The sequence below is a fragment of the Hyaena hyaena genome, unplaced genomic scaffold, assembly GCF_003009895.1.
Source record: "Hyaena hyaena isolate Hyena2069 unplaced genomic scaffold, ASM300989v1 scaffold_36, whole genome shotgun sequence".
Taxonomy (NCBI): domain Eukaryota; kingdom Metazoa; phylum Chordata; class Mammalia; order Carnivora; family Hyaenidae; genus Hyaena; species Hyaena hyaena.
Window position 1 is genome coordinate 5,083,321 of NW_024080668.1, and position 14,875 is coordinate 5,098,195.

General features: G+C 44.6%; 1 protein-coding gene and 1 long non-coding RNA gene across 6 annotated transcripts in view; one reads left to right on the forward strand and one right to left on the reverse strand.

Annotated features, from left to right (window-relative positions):
* Positions 1-4,069, reverse strand: part of USP28 (ubiquitin specific peptidase 28) — a 63,175-nt gene extending 59,106 nt beyond the window's left edge. For all 4 annotated transcript variants that reach the window (XM_039229210.1, XM_039229208.1, XM_039229207.1 and 1 more), the window contains exon 1: positions 3,970-4,069. In XM_039229210.1, coding sequence (XP_039085141.1) covers positions 3,970-4,026 — 57 coding nt within the window. In that variant the 5' untranslated portion in view covers positions 4,027-4,069. The remainder of the gene's footprint in view (positions 1-3,969) is intronic.
* A 316-nt stretch (positions 4,070-4,385) lies between these two features.
* On the forward strand, positions 4,386-10,736 carry LOC120229858. Of its 2 annotated transcripts, XR_005527859.1 has the most exons (4): positions 4,386-4,472; positions 5,082-5,232; positions 9,868-9,921; positions 10,620-10,736. It is a non-coding gene; the product is annotated as an uncharacterized LOC120229858 (long non-coding RNA). The 2 variants fall into 2 exon arrangements; XR_005527858.1 differs by having other exon boundaries at positions 4,386-5,232.
* Positions 10,737-14,875: the final 4,139 nt, after the last annotated feature.

Below are 14,875 nucleotides of genomic sequence, written 5' to 3' on the forward strand. Positions count from 1 at the left end.
CTTCCCAAAGTTATCACCCAGGGATGATGTCAAAGGGCAAAGTGATTCAACAGGTCTAGGGTGGAGGTCCAAACAGCGGTATGTTGATTTGTGGAGCCTGTTGATTTCCTTGGTATAAATACTCCCACCATGACAATTTCAAGCCACCACGATGAGGTCACTGAACACAGAGCTGGGAAGAGATACACATATTGGGCTTGGAGAGGCAGTACAAGCCGGCTCTAACACACCCAAGTGTCTACATTTCCAACGAACTGCTAGGTGATGCAGATGCTGCTGGCGAGCCCCGCGTCGGGCTCTGTGCTGACAACTAGCTCAGAGCCTGATGCCTGTTTCAGATTCTGTATCTCCTTCTCTCTCTGCTCCTCCACTGCTCACGCTGTCTCTCTCTCTCCCTCTCAGAAATAAATAAAACATTTTTAAAAACCTTTTAAGAAGGTTATATATTTAGAAAGAATGCAGGGAAGATTCAAAGTTTAAAACATCAGGAGAGTTCTGGAGGGTAAAAGTAAGGTTCTGACCCAAGACAACAGGTCCATTGACTAAGAAGTAGGATCAAAGGTATTTTGGGCTGTTAGACTCAAAACTGCTGTGTTCAATCCTGGCTGTATCATTTATTAGGTGGGTGATCTTGGGCAAATTATCTGACAAGTATAAGCCTTCTGATATGAAAATTTCATGGAGTTGACATTAAGTACTGAGATACTCGATGTTAAGTTCTTTTTTTCAAAAATTTTTTTCAGTGTTTATTTTCGAGACAGAGAGAGAGAGAGAGAGACAGAGTATGAGTGGGGGAGGGACAGAGAGAGAGGGAGACACTAAATGTGAAGCAGACTTGAGGCTCCAAGCTGTCAGCACAGAGCCTAATGCGGGGCTCGAACTCACAGACCACAAGACCATGACTTGAGTTGAAAGCTTATCCAACTGAGCCACCAGGTGCCCCTTGATGTTAAGTTCTGAGCACAGGGTCTGGCACATAGCACATGCTCAATTAGTGTTAGCTACTACTATTACTGGCATCATTATTTTCCTTAAGAAACATCTGCTTCACTTGGCTACTGTTTAAATTTCTTCAATGAAATGTAACACATGGGAAAATCTAGCCTGCTGAGCCACTACTTGTCAATGCTTTTTATAAATATTGTACTCATCCTGTGAACGGAAATTATAGCTGAAGAAGCATTAAAGTTGGGAAAGCCAGTCAACTGAGCACCTGACTTCAGCTCAGGGTATGATCACATGGTTGGTGAGTTCCAGCCCCATATGGAGCTCGCTGCTTTCAGTGCAGAGCCCGCTTCAGATCCTCTGTCCCCCCACCCCCCGGCTTCTCTCTCTCTCAAAAAAACAAAAAGAAAAAAACACAAAAGTTGGGAAAGCCAACCAAACACTCACTGACTGATGTTCCAAAATATCACAACTAATTACACATGGTAAATGCAAATAAAAACCCCATAAATCAAGAGGAAGCAGAAAGCACATTACATTTTCACAGAAACTGGCAGGTTTTCATAGGGCTCCAGTTAGCAACAAGAACACGTGATGAATTCTAGTACAGCCTCCAAGGATGACAGGTATATAAGAACCAACCTGACTTCAAGTTGTTTATTCCACGACAACAGTAAGTTTTGCTGCTGGTTTTTATCCAAGTTGAGAAGTGATTAAAACACAGAAACCTGTTGGGGGCACCTGGGTGGCTCAGTCAGTTAAGTGTCCGACTTTAGCTCAGGTCACGATCTCATGGTTCGTGGGTTTGAGCCCCGCATCAGCCTCTGCGGTGACAGCTTGGAGCCTGGAGCCTGCTTCAGATTCTGTGTCTCCCTCTCTCTCTGCCCCTCCCATGCTCACGCTTCTCTCTCTTAAAAATAAACATTTTTTAAAAATTTAAAAAAGAAAGAAAAAAATACAGAAACCTGCCTATAAGTAATCTCTATAGATACTCGAGTATCAGTCTGCAGTCTGGGGTATTCAGTAATATCACAAAGTATTCTCTTTCAGACTCCAGTACATACTGAGAACATATTTCAAGAGTCCTACATTTTTCTCACTAAAATTCTTGGGAGGCTATGAAGGGTTCTGTCTGTCCCATGCACAACTGATCAATAAGGGAAGGGAAGCATTCTAGGTTTTAAATAGCTTCTGAGTGTCAGGACAGGATAGCTGTTCCCAACTAGAACAATTAACAACCCTTTAAGGGAAATGCAGAATGCTTCAGAGAATCCAAAATAGAACCATTCTAACATGAAACACATCAAGAGGAGGAAGCTATTAAAACCTTTCCTCTGAGAGGTGAAAGGTACTTTCCCTGTATAGGATTCCTTCAATTTCAAGCAGTTCCCTTAGCAAAAACAAAAAGGGCAAACACTATCGAGCATTCCAAGCTTATCATCTGTCTGTATGGGGCGAATCACTGGGAAGAACACTGAATGTCATCACTCTGCAGATGGCCAGGCGTCAGGGCACTACCCCGGCCAGCCACAGCCAAGCGGAGTTCCAAGTTTTCCAAAAATAGCTATGACTTACATACAAGTGCTCATCAAACACCTCACCCACAAACTTGCAGAGTGCTGATCCTGGTCACTGCGGCAGAGATAAATGAAGATGCCGTTGATTAACAGGCACATGGTCCCCAACAAATTTAAGTATGACTTACTCTCCCTTAAAATAGCCTCTTCGCTAAAATCAACACAACCGTCTCAAAACGACGATGTTTCCCACCTGTTTTGAAGTCACTGTCCTAAAAACAAATAGAAACGATCTGTGAAACCAGAGAAAATCCTGACTCAGATTCCAATGGGCATTTGTGAACACCTAACAATAGCATCCCCATTAGAAATAAGCACATGAAATACCATCCACATTACTTTCATTTCGGAGCCCAGGACCCGGAGGGAACTCTTACTACCGTAGTTTAAAAGAGAAAAGTGTTCACTTCTACACGCCTGGTCTCCTGTGCACAGGAACTGAATAAAGAGCCATAAAAGGCCTCCCACGTGGAGGTATCTGACAGCTTTGTATCATAAATGTTTATGAAATTCCTCATTTCCGAACTCGTATTTGCATACTTGGCACGCGTTTCCCATTCTGTCTCGAAAAAGCCCAGTAGTTGAGGGGTGAGGAGGTAGTGCGGTTATAACATTCCAGAGTAACCTTAGAAGACATTCTCAAATTGCCTACTTCCCAAGTTTCTTCTCACGGGCAGTATCAGCCTTTTGACTTTCCCCAAACCAGTGTTCCACTCTCCCCAACTTAGCCCAGAAATCCCTGTGTTGATTTCAGTCTTCTTCGATAACAGGAATAGGAAGGCATTTATGAGCATACCTTGTATTCTTCGCGCTGTTCCTCCTCCCTCATTAAAAATCTAAAGATGAATGCACTTTAGATTTTATAAACTGAGATTTTATAAACTGAGGTTACTCTCAGTTTATTAAAAAAAAAAAAAAAAGGCGAGGGTGGCGGGGGTGAGGGAAGGGAGGGAGGGAGTGGTAACCAGGACCCCTGGTCTTTTACAAGGTGTTCATAAATCCCTCCTTTAAGACAGATCAGCTCGGTCTGCTTGAGACACTTCAAAACAGTACTGCCATGAAAGGGACTCAAAAACGAAAACAAACAGCAAACCCCACCTAAGCTGCCACCTTCGGAAGTTTCTCCCCCAGGTCAGGGCCCAAGAGCGCTCCTCCCCAAAATCCCTGGTGCACACAACCCCACGTCCTGCCCTTTATGCCCACTCCCCTCCCAGCTTGGGCTCGCCCCGAACTCGAAGGGCGTCCCCGAGCCCTGCGACCCGAGCCCTGCAAAGACTGCAGCCCCTTCCCCGGCCCGGCCAGCCCCAGCGCCCCTCCGGAGCCCCCTCCCGCCCCGCGCCCGCAGCCCCGCAGCCCCGCAGGCCCGCCCGGGCCCGCGCCCCGCAGCCCCCTCCCCTCCCGGGACCCCGAGCCGCCCCCGGCCCCCGCTCGCCGCCGCGGGGCCCACCGAGCCGCGCCGGTCCGCCGCGCCGGCCGCGTCGTCCTGCTGCAGCTCCGCAGTCATGGCCGAGGCGCCCCTCCGCGGGTCATCCGGCTCCCGCCGCCGCCGCCAGCCCAGCCTCGCCGGAGGAGGCGGAGGAGGAGGAGGTGGCCATGCCCCGCCCCGCCCCGCCCCGCCCTCCACCCCGCCCCGCCCTCCACCCCGCTCGGGCCCCGCCTCCGCCCCGGAGCGCGCGGGAGGCTCGTCCCACACGCCCCGCCCCCAGGCCTGCGCGCGCGCGCACGGCGCGCGGCCCGGGGCCGAGCCGCTCTGCGTGCTCCCGCGCACGCCGCTCTCTGACCTGGTGCGGGTCACGTGACCCCGGCCCCGCCTGCGACTAACGGTCAGGCGGCGCCGTCCCGGGCGCTTGCGTTCCCGGGCTGCTGGCGCCCGAGGAATGGTTTCGGGGAGCGCGGACGCGGCCCGGAGGACTCGATGCCCGCCCAGGCCTGCTCGCGGAAGAGTTCAAGGTGCTCTCCGCCTCGGGAGGCCGTGTGGGGCTCGCGCTCTGGACGGTTTCCCACCTGGCAGTGCAGCCGCTGGGAAGTCCGGGCGCCGGAGGGGTCACCGGTCGTCTGCAAGGGGAGGCGGAGGCTGAGCGCCCCGGTCTGGCCCGGGCGACCCAGACGTTCCAGACGCCCTCATCCCGGCTGCCCAGCGCCGCGCCCGCACACCCCCGGGCGTGGGGGGCGACATGGCCGCGCTGTCGCCCTGGCGGTTTTTCTGGAGTTCAGACCGCAATCCTGCCCTATTTGGTTAAGCTCGAGCTAGTTGCTCCTGACGGCGTCTTAAGAACAAAAGTGTCCCCCTCCCCCTCCCCGAAATTGCATTTTCAGCAGTTTGGTGGGGATCTTAACTACTAACCATGTTTCACATGTATTCACGTGTTTTCACGACCATCCAGTTGGCACGCTTTGGGCTGTCCCAAATCTGTGTGGAGGAGCCTGTTTTTAGGGGTACGGTTAGGCCATTTTCCTGGTCTGGGCCTCTGGCGGCATCTTGGGTGTGAACCTGGTGTGGATGGTGGCCTTTCCGGAGCTCCTGGCGTTGTCCATGTGATTGTGATGTTTCACCTGCAGGCCTTTCTAGTCTGCAGGCGGCCCAGCTTGTGGCAGGAGGGAACAGGTGCAGAACAGGAGCGGCTCCCGGAGACCTGGCGACCCCCGGGGGCCGGCCGGGCCCGCTGCTGCCTTCCACCCGGAGACACAGAGGCTCCCCCTTCCTTGGCAGGTAAACTGGCAGAGTGATCAGTGTCTTCCACGTGTGACAGGCCGACTGTGTGTGTGTGTGCGTGCGTGTGTGTCTGGTGGTTTCAGGACTTTTTATGGTTATGACTTTGTCTCCCCCCCTCCCCCTCCATGAGTTCAAAACCTGTGTTCTCACGGCCTCAACCCAGGAGTCCGTGCAAAACAAGTTGATTTCTCAGTGTGGTTTATTTACAGCACCGCATACTTCTGAATTACCAGAAGGCTCTCTTTCTGTGCGTCTTTACCATGTCTCCGCAACAACTCTTGTTTGATCTTTACACATTCATTTTAGGAAGTTGCTTGTTTAATGAGAGTAAACGGGGTGGAAAACCTGTAACTTACTCATGAACATTTCCTTGAAAAACTACCAGGCACCTCCTCTCCTCCTATTTCTGGAAAAAAAAAAAAAAAAGTGGATCTAGGCCATTTGGTAAATAATAGGCCCCTGAGTTTCGATTGAGCCTCTTTCTGCTGTGTGGATCTAAACAGATCTCCAGATCTAATAAATTCGATAAAATCCCTTTGAGGGCTCTGAATCTGATAAATCCTCTTCGCCTCCTTGGGTTTAACTACCACCTGGTGTTGGACACGGTAGTTGGCTAGAGACACCCTGACCAAACAGAGTATTTCATGAAGCGTTTGCGTCAGTGCTTGGCCATCAGTTGGCAAGTTTCACGGTGATCAAGTATCAAAAATGGACATCATGGAACATGTACTGTCACCACAGAAAATCCCTTCTTATTCCTCCTTGAAACCCACACATGAAGGCTCCCGAATAATTCCATTATTCATTGATAATCATTTCAAGAGTGTTCAGGGAAAAAAAATAAGGAGCAGTAGCAAGTAATTGACATATTTAGAAGGGGAATAATGGCTTTCAGAAGATTTTCCTGAAGACATTGAGTTTTTTTTCTTGCCCTGAAAACTTCTTGCCCCCACGCATAGTTACTTGTTCTGTGTCAGTGGATTTATATTTCTGCTGGCGACTCACCTCAAACCCAAACTATAGTTTGTATTGTAATAAAATGATCCCACTTCAGTGTTGCTGAATACTCGTGTGGCGCTTAGGTTGGATAAATGAGAATGAAGGGAACGTGTTAGGAAAAGGAAAAAGGGGAAAGAAGGAAGAGCATACTTCTATTTCTTCTCTGCTTCACTCTGTAAATAGTCTTGGCCACTGGCTCCAGAGCAGCTGGAACTGAGAGCTGAAGGCTCAGGCTGAGTGACAGGTGTGACTGTTCTGTGAGCGATGGATTCCTTTCCAGGAACAGTCAGAAGTGTCCTTACAGGCCGGCTTCCTAGCAGTTAGGAAAATGGCCTTTCCCACTGTTTTGGGAAGAGTGTGGATATTTCTGTTGTGACCCCTAGATGAAATAATGAGATGAAGTACAAGGGGTTCTGAAAGTGTCTCAGACAAGGCTCTCCTTGGCTACTTGAGAAAGGAGTTTCTGGCCTTCCCGAAATGTGTACTGTAGGCAAATGTAGTTTGTGGGGAGTTGCCCTTTCAGGAAAGTGAATGAGTTCAGTTCCATTTTCAAGGTATGTGGCCTTGGTATTCAAAATAACAACCTCGCGTTTCCTTCTTTTTCTCAGAAAACAAACACTAAAAAACAAAAACAAAAACCTCTAAAACAAACCTCTTAAAATCTGTCTTCTTCAGAAGTCATGAAAACCTTTAACTCGCGGGATTCAATTTTCCTCTTATAAGAAGGTGAAAATAACTTTAGCCTCCAGATTGAGGGATGATAATAAAATAAAGAACTCGAAATAAGTCCACTTCTCAATCTTGATTTTTCACAAACCAGCATTGTAGACCAGGGGGCGTCAGATGGACGCCATTTTAATAAATGGTCCTCAGACAACTAGTTCTCCATATAAAAAATTAATTTTGTTTTTTTATTTTTTATTAATGTTTTATTTATTTTTGAGAGAGAGAGACACAGCGTGAGCAGGGGAGGGTCAGAGAGAGAGGGAGACACAGAATCTGAAACAGGCTCCAGGCTCTGAGCTAGCTGTCAGCACAGAGCCCAACGTGGGGCTTGAACCCACAAACCGTGAGATCATGACCTGAGCCGAAGTCGGACACTTAGCCGACTGAGCCACCCAGACACCCCAATAAAAAATTAATTTTGGACTCTTTCTTTACATCATAAATAGAAGCTAGTTTTCGGTAGATTCAAGACTGAAATGTAAAAAACAAAATTAAAATTTTAAACACTCAATTGGAGAATATACTTTGAGGATAGGGGACCTTAAATCAGATACAAAAATACAATCCATAATATAACACTTGGTAACTTGTTAAAATTAAGAATTTCTCTTCATCAAAAGTTCCCATAAAATATCCACAAACTGGGAGAAAATAACTAACACATATAACCAATAACATGTTGGTATGCAGAACAAAATTTCCAAGCCTTGACACTTAATATGTTGAGGGCAGAAACTTCTCTGCTTTGAGGGCTGTCTAATGCACTGTAGGATGTGTTAGCAGCATCTCTGGCATCTCCCTACTAGATGCCAGTAGCTCGCCACTACCCACCTATGACCATCCAAAATGTCTCCAGAGATTACAAAATGTTCCCAAAGGAGCAAATTCTCCAGTTGAGAACCACTGATCCAAACCAGGTGGAAAAGCTGTACGAAAGAGACCGTGTAAAAGAAGGAAAGACCAAAGGCTTATCCAGATGCTGAACAGGAAAGGAAATCAAGAGTCTGAAAAAGATGCTAAACTCACTGATAATGAGGAACACAGAAAGTAAGACCACAAAGATGCTGTGTCATGCATTCGATTGGCAAAAACTTTTAAATACCACAATTGCGAGTGTCGGCAAGAATGTGGAGCCACCGGAGAACACTTGCACACTCACTGGTAGTGTAAATTAGCACAACCACTTTGGAAAACAGTTGGCATCTAGTACTAAAACTTGAAGATGTGCGAGCTTCACAGCAAGCACTTCCTGAGAAAGTATCCTAGAACAATTCTTGAACGTTGTTAGTTAGGATGTACGTGTAAAATGTTCATAACACATTTAATGGCAGATGAAGCGGGGATCAACCTAAATATATCAATGGTAAAATTGGTCAATTTTTGTGTGTGTGGGTAGTCATTCAATAGAACTTTATAGAGTGGTTAAAATGAGTGAATTACAGCTATGTGATATCATGGATGAATCTTAGGAAAATAATGCTGTAGGATATCAAGCAAATCACAGGAGATGGCACATAATATTCCATTTGTATAAATTACAAAAACTATCAATGTCTAGGGAGATCAACATATGGTTGAACTACAAATAAAAGCCTGAATATTATTTTAAACACAAAATTTGAACTGGAAGCTCTGAGCGAAGGGATAGAGATGGGCCATATGGGGGAACTTACAGATAGTGCTAATGTTCTGTTTTCATAAATCAAGTGGTAGTTACATGAGGGGTCATTATATCATTTTGCATACATTTTATTAACTAGTAATACAAAAGTTTAAAAGAACATCATTCTACACTTAAGATCAAAAGCAGATCAATCCTCACTCTAATGACATTTCTGTGCCCTCAAGAAATACTAATAAAGGTCTCTATAGTTTACAGGTTACTCTTTTGAGTGCTGGCTGATGCATGAGGCAGAGATCTAACATTCTCTGAAATTATAATTTGGACTACCTTCAAGATAAAAATATTACCATTCCATTTTATGCAGAGTGTGTCCCAAATCCACATTTTAGATGATGTCCAATGAGTTAGAAAGTCTATTTTATAAAAACATTTTCGCCTTTAGCTTCAAGATTTGGGGAAAGACTTCTGTGTCAAAGTTGGGGCCTCCGACAGAAACAGAAAATATCATGTAAGGTAAAAGCCAGAAAGCTACCCAGGAAAAGTAAGTGGAAACTTGTATAATGCAGCAAGTACTGGGAGCATAAATGGGAACTTAAGGTGACTTCTCTTTTCACCCAGGGTACTGTTGAAGCAAAAAATCTTCCTCCTCAAAATATCAGAATTTGAAGAAATAGATGAGGCCAGAGTAACATACAAACTTGCCTTTGGAAATGCAAATATTTTTACCGTTCTGGTAACTTGACCTTGGAAGAAAAAAGAACATTTTTAGAGGAAGTAGTAACTTTACCGAGCACTTAAATAGGCTAGGTGGTGTTCCGAGTGCTTTGCATGTATGAACTAATCCTCATGAGACCCTATGAAGTAAGTGCTGTTATTATTAATACCTCCTTTACAAATGAGGAAACCACCACAGAAAGGTTAAGTACTTTACCCAAGACTTTTCTACTAATAAAGACAGAGCCCTGATTCTAAGCTAAGCAGTCTTGCTCTCTTTCTACAGGCTGAGGTTAAAAAAAAAAAAATCAGATTCTGGCTTAAAGAACCCCAAGAAAGATGAATAATGAGAAGAAACAGCCTTTAAAGATATCTCAAGGATGTGTCACTTGAACTGAGTTGGCAAAGACAGAGAAAGCAGAGAGTAAGACAATGAGAGCTTGGCGCACCATTAAAGGCTAGCTACCGATGGAGTTTGCCACAGGTCCCAGTTTGCCTGGGGCAATTATGGTTTACCCCTGTTTTCCTGCTAGGATTTTTAGTAGCTTTTCTTTTTCTCAAACTTCTAGGATTGGATGTTGAATTATATGGCCATCCTACGTATGGAGCAGTTTATCTTGAAAGTAAGCAATTCCTAGAGAATCTCACCATAGTATGACCCGAAGCCTTTCAGATATAACTAAAACACAAATCTCTAGCCCAGTCTGATTAAGTATACATCATTAATAGGAACTGGCCCATCTGTTTTTTTTTTTTTAATTTTTTAATGTTTTATTTATTTCTAGGAGAGAGAGAGAGAGACAGTGTGAGCAGGGGAGGGTCAGAGAGAGAGGGAGTCACAGAATCTGAAGCAGGCTCCAGGCTCTGAGCTATCAGCACGGAGCTTAATGTGGGGCTCCAACTCACAAACTGAGATCATGGTCTGAGCAGACATTGAACACCCAGGCGCCCCACTGGCTCATCTGTTTCTAAAGAACATAGCCAGAGGGAATAGAGGGCACCCCTCCAAGTACCTGGAGTCTCTTGCCCTTAAGGGACTGGGTAGCTTTTTCAGTTTTGGAAGCCAACCTCTGTGGCATTTAAGGCCTAGAGGCGCCTGAGAGCCATCCCGGAAGAGATGGGAGACAATGTGGAGTTAAAAGGAGGGAAAATATTTGATGGTCTCTGCCAGAAGGGGGCAGAAGTTGAATGGATTTTTTTAATTTTGTTCCCATTAGAAAAGAGAGTTTCGGATTTTAGACCTGGGATGTTGAAGGGAACAACTTTAAAATTTGGAAACAATGGTTTGTTGGGGTATTTATTTCTTCTTCGGCTCCTCCAGAGTTCCTACCGAGAAAGTGAAAGCCAAAGGAAGACAGTGTGTTGAATAGACTGGACTCGTGAGCCATTTTTGTGAGGAGCCGCTACTCCACAGAGGGGATGTCAGTTGTGTTAAGGAGTTCGGGTAAGTTCTGCATTCTTCGGGCCGGCGATGCAAGGAGCTGGTCTGTGCAAATCAAGATTCTCTAGTACCAAGGAGTAAAAAGATTTAGCAAAGTTACTTAGCTCGAAATTGCTAGTCCTGTTATTTGAAGTAGAAGATTCTCAGCTTTGGCTCTCAACTTTTTGAAAAGAGGAGCAGCGATCCCCACAATTATTGTCATATGTTAAAGCTCATTATCTCACTGGCGAGACAAAGAGAATGGGATGCGAGCCCGACCAACACTCAGCCTTGATCATGGTGAGCAGGTCCATGATCTGGTTGTAAGCTCACTGGGAGAACGTGACAAAGATACGTTCAGCCTTATGAAGTGACGCTTAACCAGGTTTTGATTTTTACAAAAAACAAAATCTGCGTTGCTCAAACTGAATAGTGTAGAGAGTCCCTTTTCTGTCACTTTGCAGAGATTACCAAGGAAGCCTACCTGTTCAGAGCCGATTCTAGAGGTTTCTGGTGGGGGAGGAGGCTTCTTGAAACAGATGCTTAACAAAAGTGATGTTTTTATTTCTTTTCTTGGCTAGGAATTCATTCTTAGTATTTAACCATACTAGAAAGGCCATGCGTGATATATCTTTTGGCTTTCCCACCCACTGACACACATTATTTGGGAATCTCTGTGTTGTCTATCTGTAAAACTATGAAGCATTCATTGTTGTAAGCGCTTATCTTTTCTTAAAAAAAATTTGTTTAAATTCAAGTCAGTGTCATATTGGTTTCAGGAGTAGAGCCCAGTGATGAATCACTCCCATAAAACACCCAGGGCTCATCCCAACAAGTGCCCTCCTTAATGCCCATCACCCATTTAGCCCATCCTCCACCCCCATCGTCCACCCACCTCCCCTCCAGCAACCCTCAGTTTATAATCTATATTTAAGAGTCTCTTATGGTTTGCCTCCCTCTCTGTTTTTATCTTATTTTTCCTTCCTTTCCCCTGTGTTCATCTCTTTTGTTTCTTAAATTCCACATATGATTGAAATCATATGGTATTTGTCTTTCTCTGACTGGCTTAATTCGCATAGCATAATAATACTCTAGTTCCATCCACATTGTTGCAAATGGCAAGATTTTATTCTTTTTGACCCCTGAGTAATATTCCTTTGTATATAAGATAAAAAGCTTCTGTACAGCTAAGGAAACAATCAGCAAAACTAAAAGGCACTAGACAGAATGGGCGAAGATATTTGCAAAGAATATATTGGATAAAGGATTGGTATCCAAAATCTATAAAGAACATATCAAACTCAATACCCATAATCTGGTGAAGAAATGGGCAAAAGACATGAACAGACACTTTTCCAAGGAAAACATCCAGAAGGCTAATAGGCGCATGAAAAGATGCTCAGCATCACTCATCATCAGGGAAATACAAATCAAAACCACGGTGAGATACCACCTCACACCTGTCAGAATGGCTAAAATGAACAACTCAGGAAACAACAGATGCTGGTGAGGATGTGGAGAAATGGGAACCCTCTTGCACTGTTGGTGGGAATTCAAACTGATGCAGCCACTCTGGAAAACAGTATGGAGGTTCCTCAAAGAATTAAAAGTAGAACTACCCTACGACCCAGCAATTGCACTACTAGGTATTTATCCAAGGGATACAAAAATGCTGATTCAAAGGGGCACATGTACCCCAATATTTATAGCAACACTATCAACAGTAGCCAAATCATGGAAGGAGCCCAAATGTTCATTGAATGATGAGTAAATAAAGAATATGTGGTGTGTATGTGTATAATGTAAGCCCTTATCTTGATCTTAAACTGTTACCGGAACTCATTTTCCCTCTTATAAACGACAGACTGAAAATACTTTTATTTTTCTTACAGAAGTTATATGATTCATTGTTACTTGTAGTTCTTATTTATTTTTCTTTCAGATTTGAAAAGTTAATAATTAATCATTGCTATTTTGATGATTATGTTCAGTCTATAGCAAGTTATATTTATTTTCTTTTTATGTTGCTGATGTAGTATTGCTTTTTTTTTAATTTGTTTATTTTAAGAGAGAGAAAGTGAGCACACACATGTGCACAAGGAAGGAGCAGAGAGAGAGGAGAGAGAGAATCCCAAGCAGCCTCCACACCATCAGTGTGGAGCCCAATGTGGGGCTCGAACTCATGAACCGTGATATCATGAGCTGAGCTGAAATCAAGAGTTGGATGCCCAACCGACTGAGCCACTCAGGTGCCCTCATTGTGTTGCTTTTTAAAATAAATTAAACAAGGAACACCTGGGTGGCTCAGTTGGTTGAGCGTCTGACTTCAGCTCAGGTCACGATCTCACAGTTGGTGAGTTCGAGCCCCACGTCGGGCTCTGTGCTGCCAGCTCAGAGCCTGGAGCCTGCTTCAGATTCTGTGTCTCCCTCTCTCTGTGAGCCTCCCCAACTTGTGCACTGTCTCTCCCTCTCTTTCTCAAACATAAATAAACATTTAAAAAAAATTTTTTTTAATTTTTATAAAATAAAATAATCAATCAAGACTGTTACTTTTGGGATAGAGGTTTGGGACCCTAACAACCTTACTGTCTGACAGATAAGAGGTATAAAGTCTGGAGAAAATAAAAACTACCTGAAGGGTCTGGAGCTTGAATAGAGGTTTCAAAAGGGAGTCATAACGTGGAAGCAAGGTCTGATGAGGGCCGTGTGCCCCAGTTTTGCCGCTTTGCTCAGACAGCAGGCCAGAGTCACGTCATGACACGTGGTGCTTGAAGTGCCGGTAGAAAACAACCAGGCTTCTGGCCTGCGGAACCATACACTAGAGTTTAGGATGGATACGGCCACCCAAAAGTGAGGGAGGGAGTCGTGAGAAGGAGAGAGGTGGAGAAAGGGATCCCCAAGCTTTTGTGCAACTCTACCTGAGTCTCTGGGGGACCCTTCCACCATAGGCACAAAGCATGTCAAAGAGGACAAAAGAAATCAGAAGAGCTTTGAGCTGTTGCCTGCGTCCAAAAGAGATAGTTTGCAGTTTGAGTCTCACCAAAGTAATTCACTACTAAAACGCAAAAACATCGACATTCATTGGAGGAAGAGTTAACACACATACACGCAGGCACGCGCACACACACCCTCTCCACCCTTTAGACATAAAGAGAATTGAGAGTCTCAGTAAAACATGATATGTAAGGGGCACCTGGGTGGCTCAGCCAGTTGAGCGTCCGACTTCAGCTCAGGTCATGATTTCACGGTTCATGGGTTCAAGCCCCATGTCGGGCTCTGTGCTGACAGCCAGCTCAGAGCCTGGAGCCTGCTTCACATTCTGTGTCTCCCTCTCTCTGCCCCTCCCTCCTCTCAAAAATAAGCAAACATTAAAAACAAACATAGTATGTAGGAATACAACCTAAAATTACTTGATATATAAAGAACCAGGAAAATATGACCTATTGACAAGGAAAAAGACAAAGACACCACGTGAAAATGTTAGAATCAGTCAGACAGGAACATTAAAGTATCTGTGATAATTAAGCTCTGTGAAGTAAAGGAAACCATACTTGTAATAAGTAAAATAGAAAAACCTCAACAGATAATTAGAAAATATAAGGAAGAACAAAATGAAAAAAAATTTGAACTTAAACATTCCGTATTTGAAATGAAAAAGTCATTGGCTCTATAGTAGGGTACATATTGTGTCAAGGAAACACTCTCACACTGTCTTGTGAGGTATATGTATTTAGATGTAACGCATGACACACCACAGCACAGTGACAGCAGGGCCAGTAAATGGAACCAAATGATGGCATGATAACTACATTTGATGGGAAAGTGTAGTAGTTACTCGAAAGGTAGACTGTGCGAAGAATGTTTACTTTAATTTCTAGTAGGACCACTAAGAAAATTGTGCAGAGAGTATAGCCAAAAACTAATAGGTAATCTTTATTAAAAATTAAAAGATCCAGGGGTGTTTGGGTGGCTCAGTCAGTTAAGCGTCCAACTTTGGCTCAGGTCATGATCTCACAGTTGGTGAGTTTGAGCCCCATGTCAGACTCTGTGCTGACAGCTCGGAGCCTGGAGCGTGCTTTGGATTCTGTGTCTCCCTCTCTCTGCCTTCCCTCCCTTGCTCATGCTCTGTTTCTTTCTCTCTCTCTCAAAGATAAATA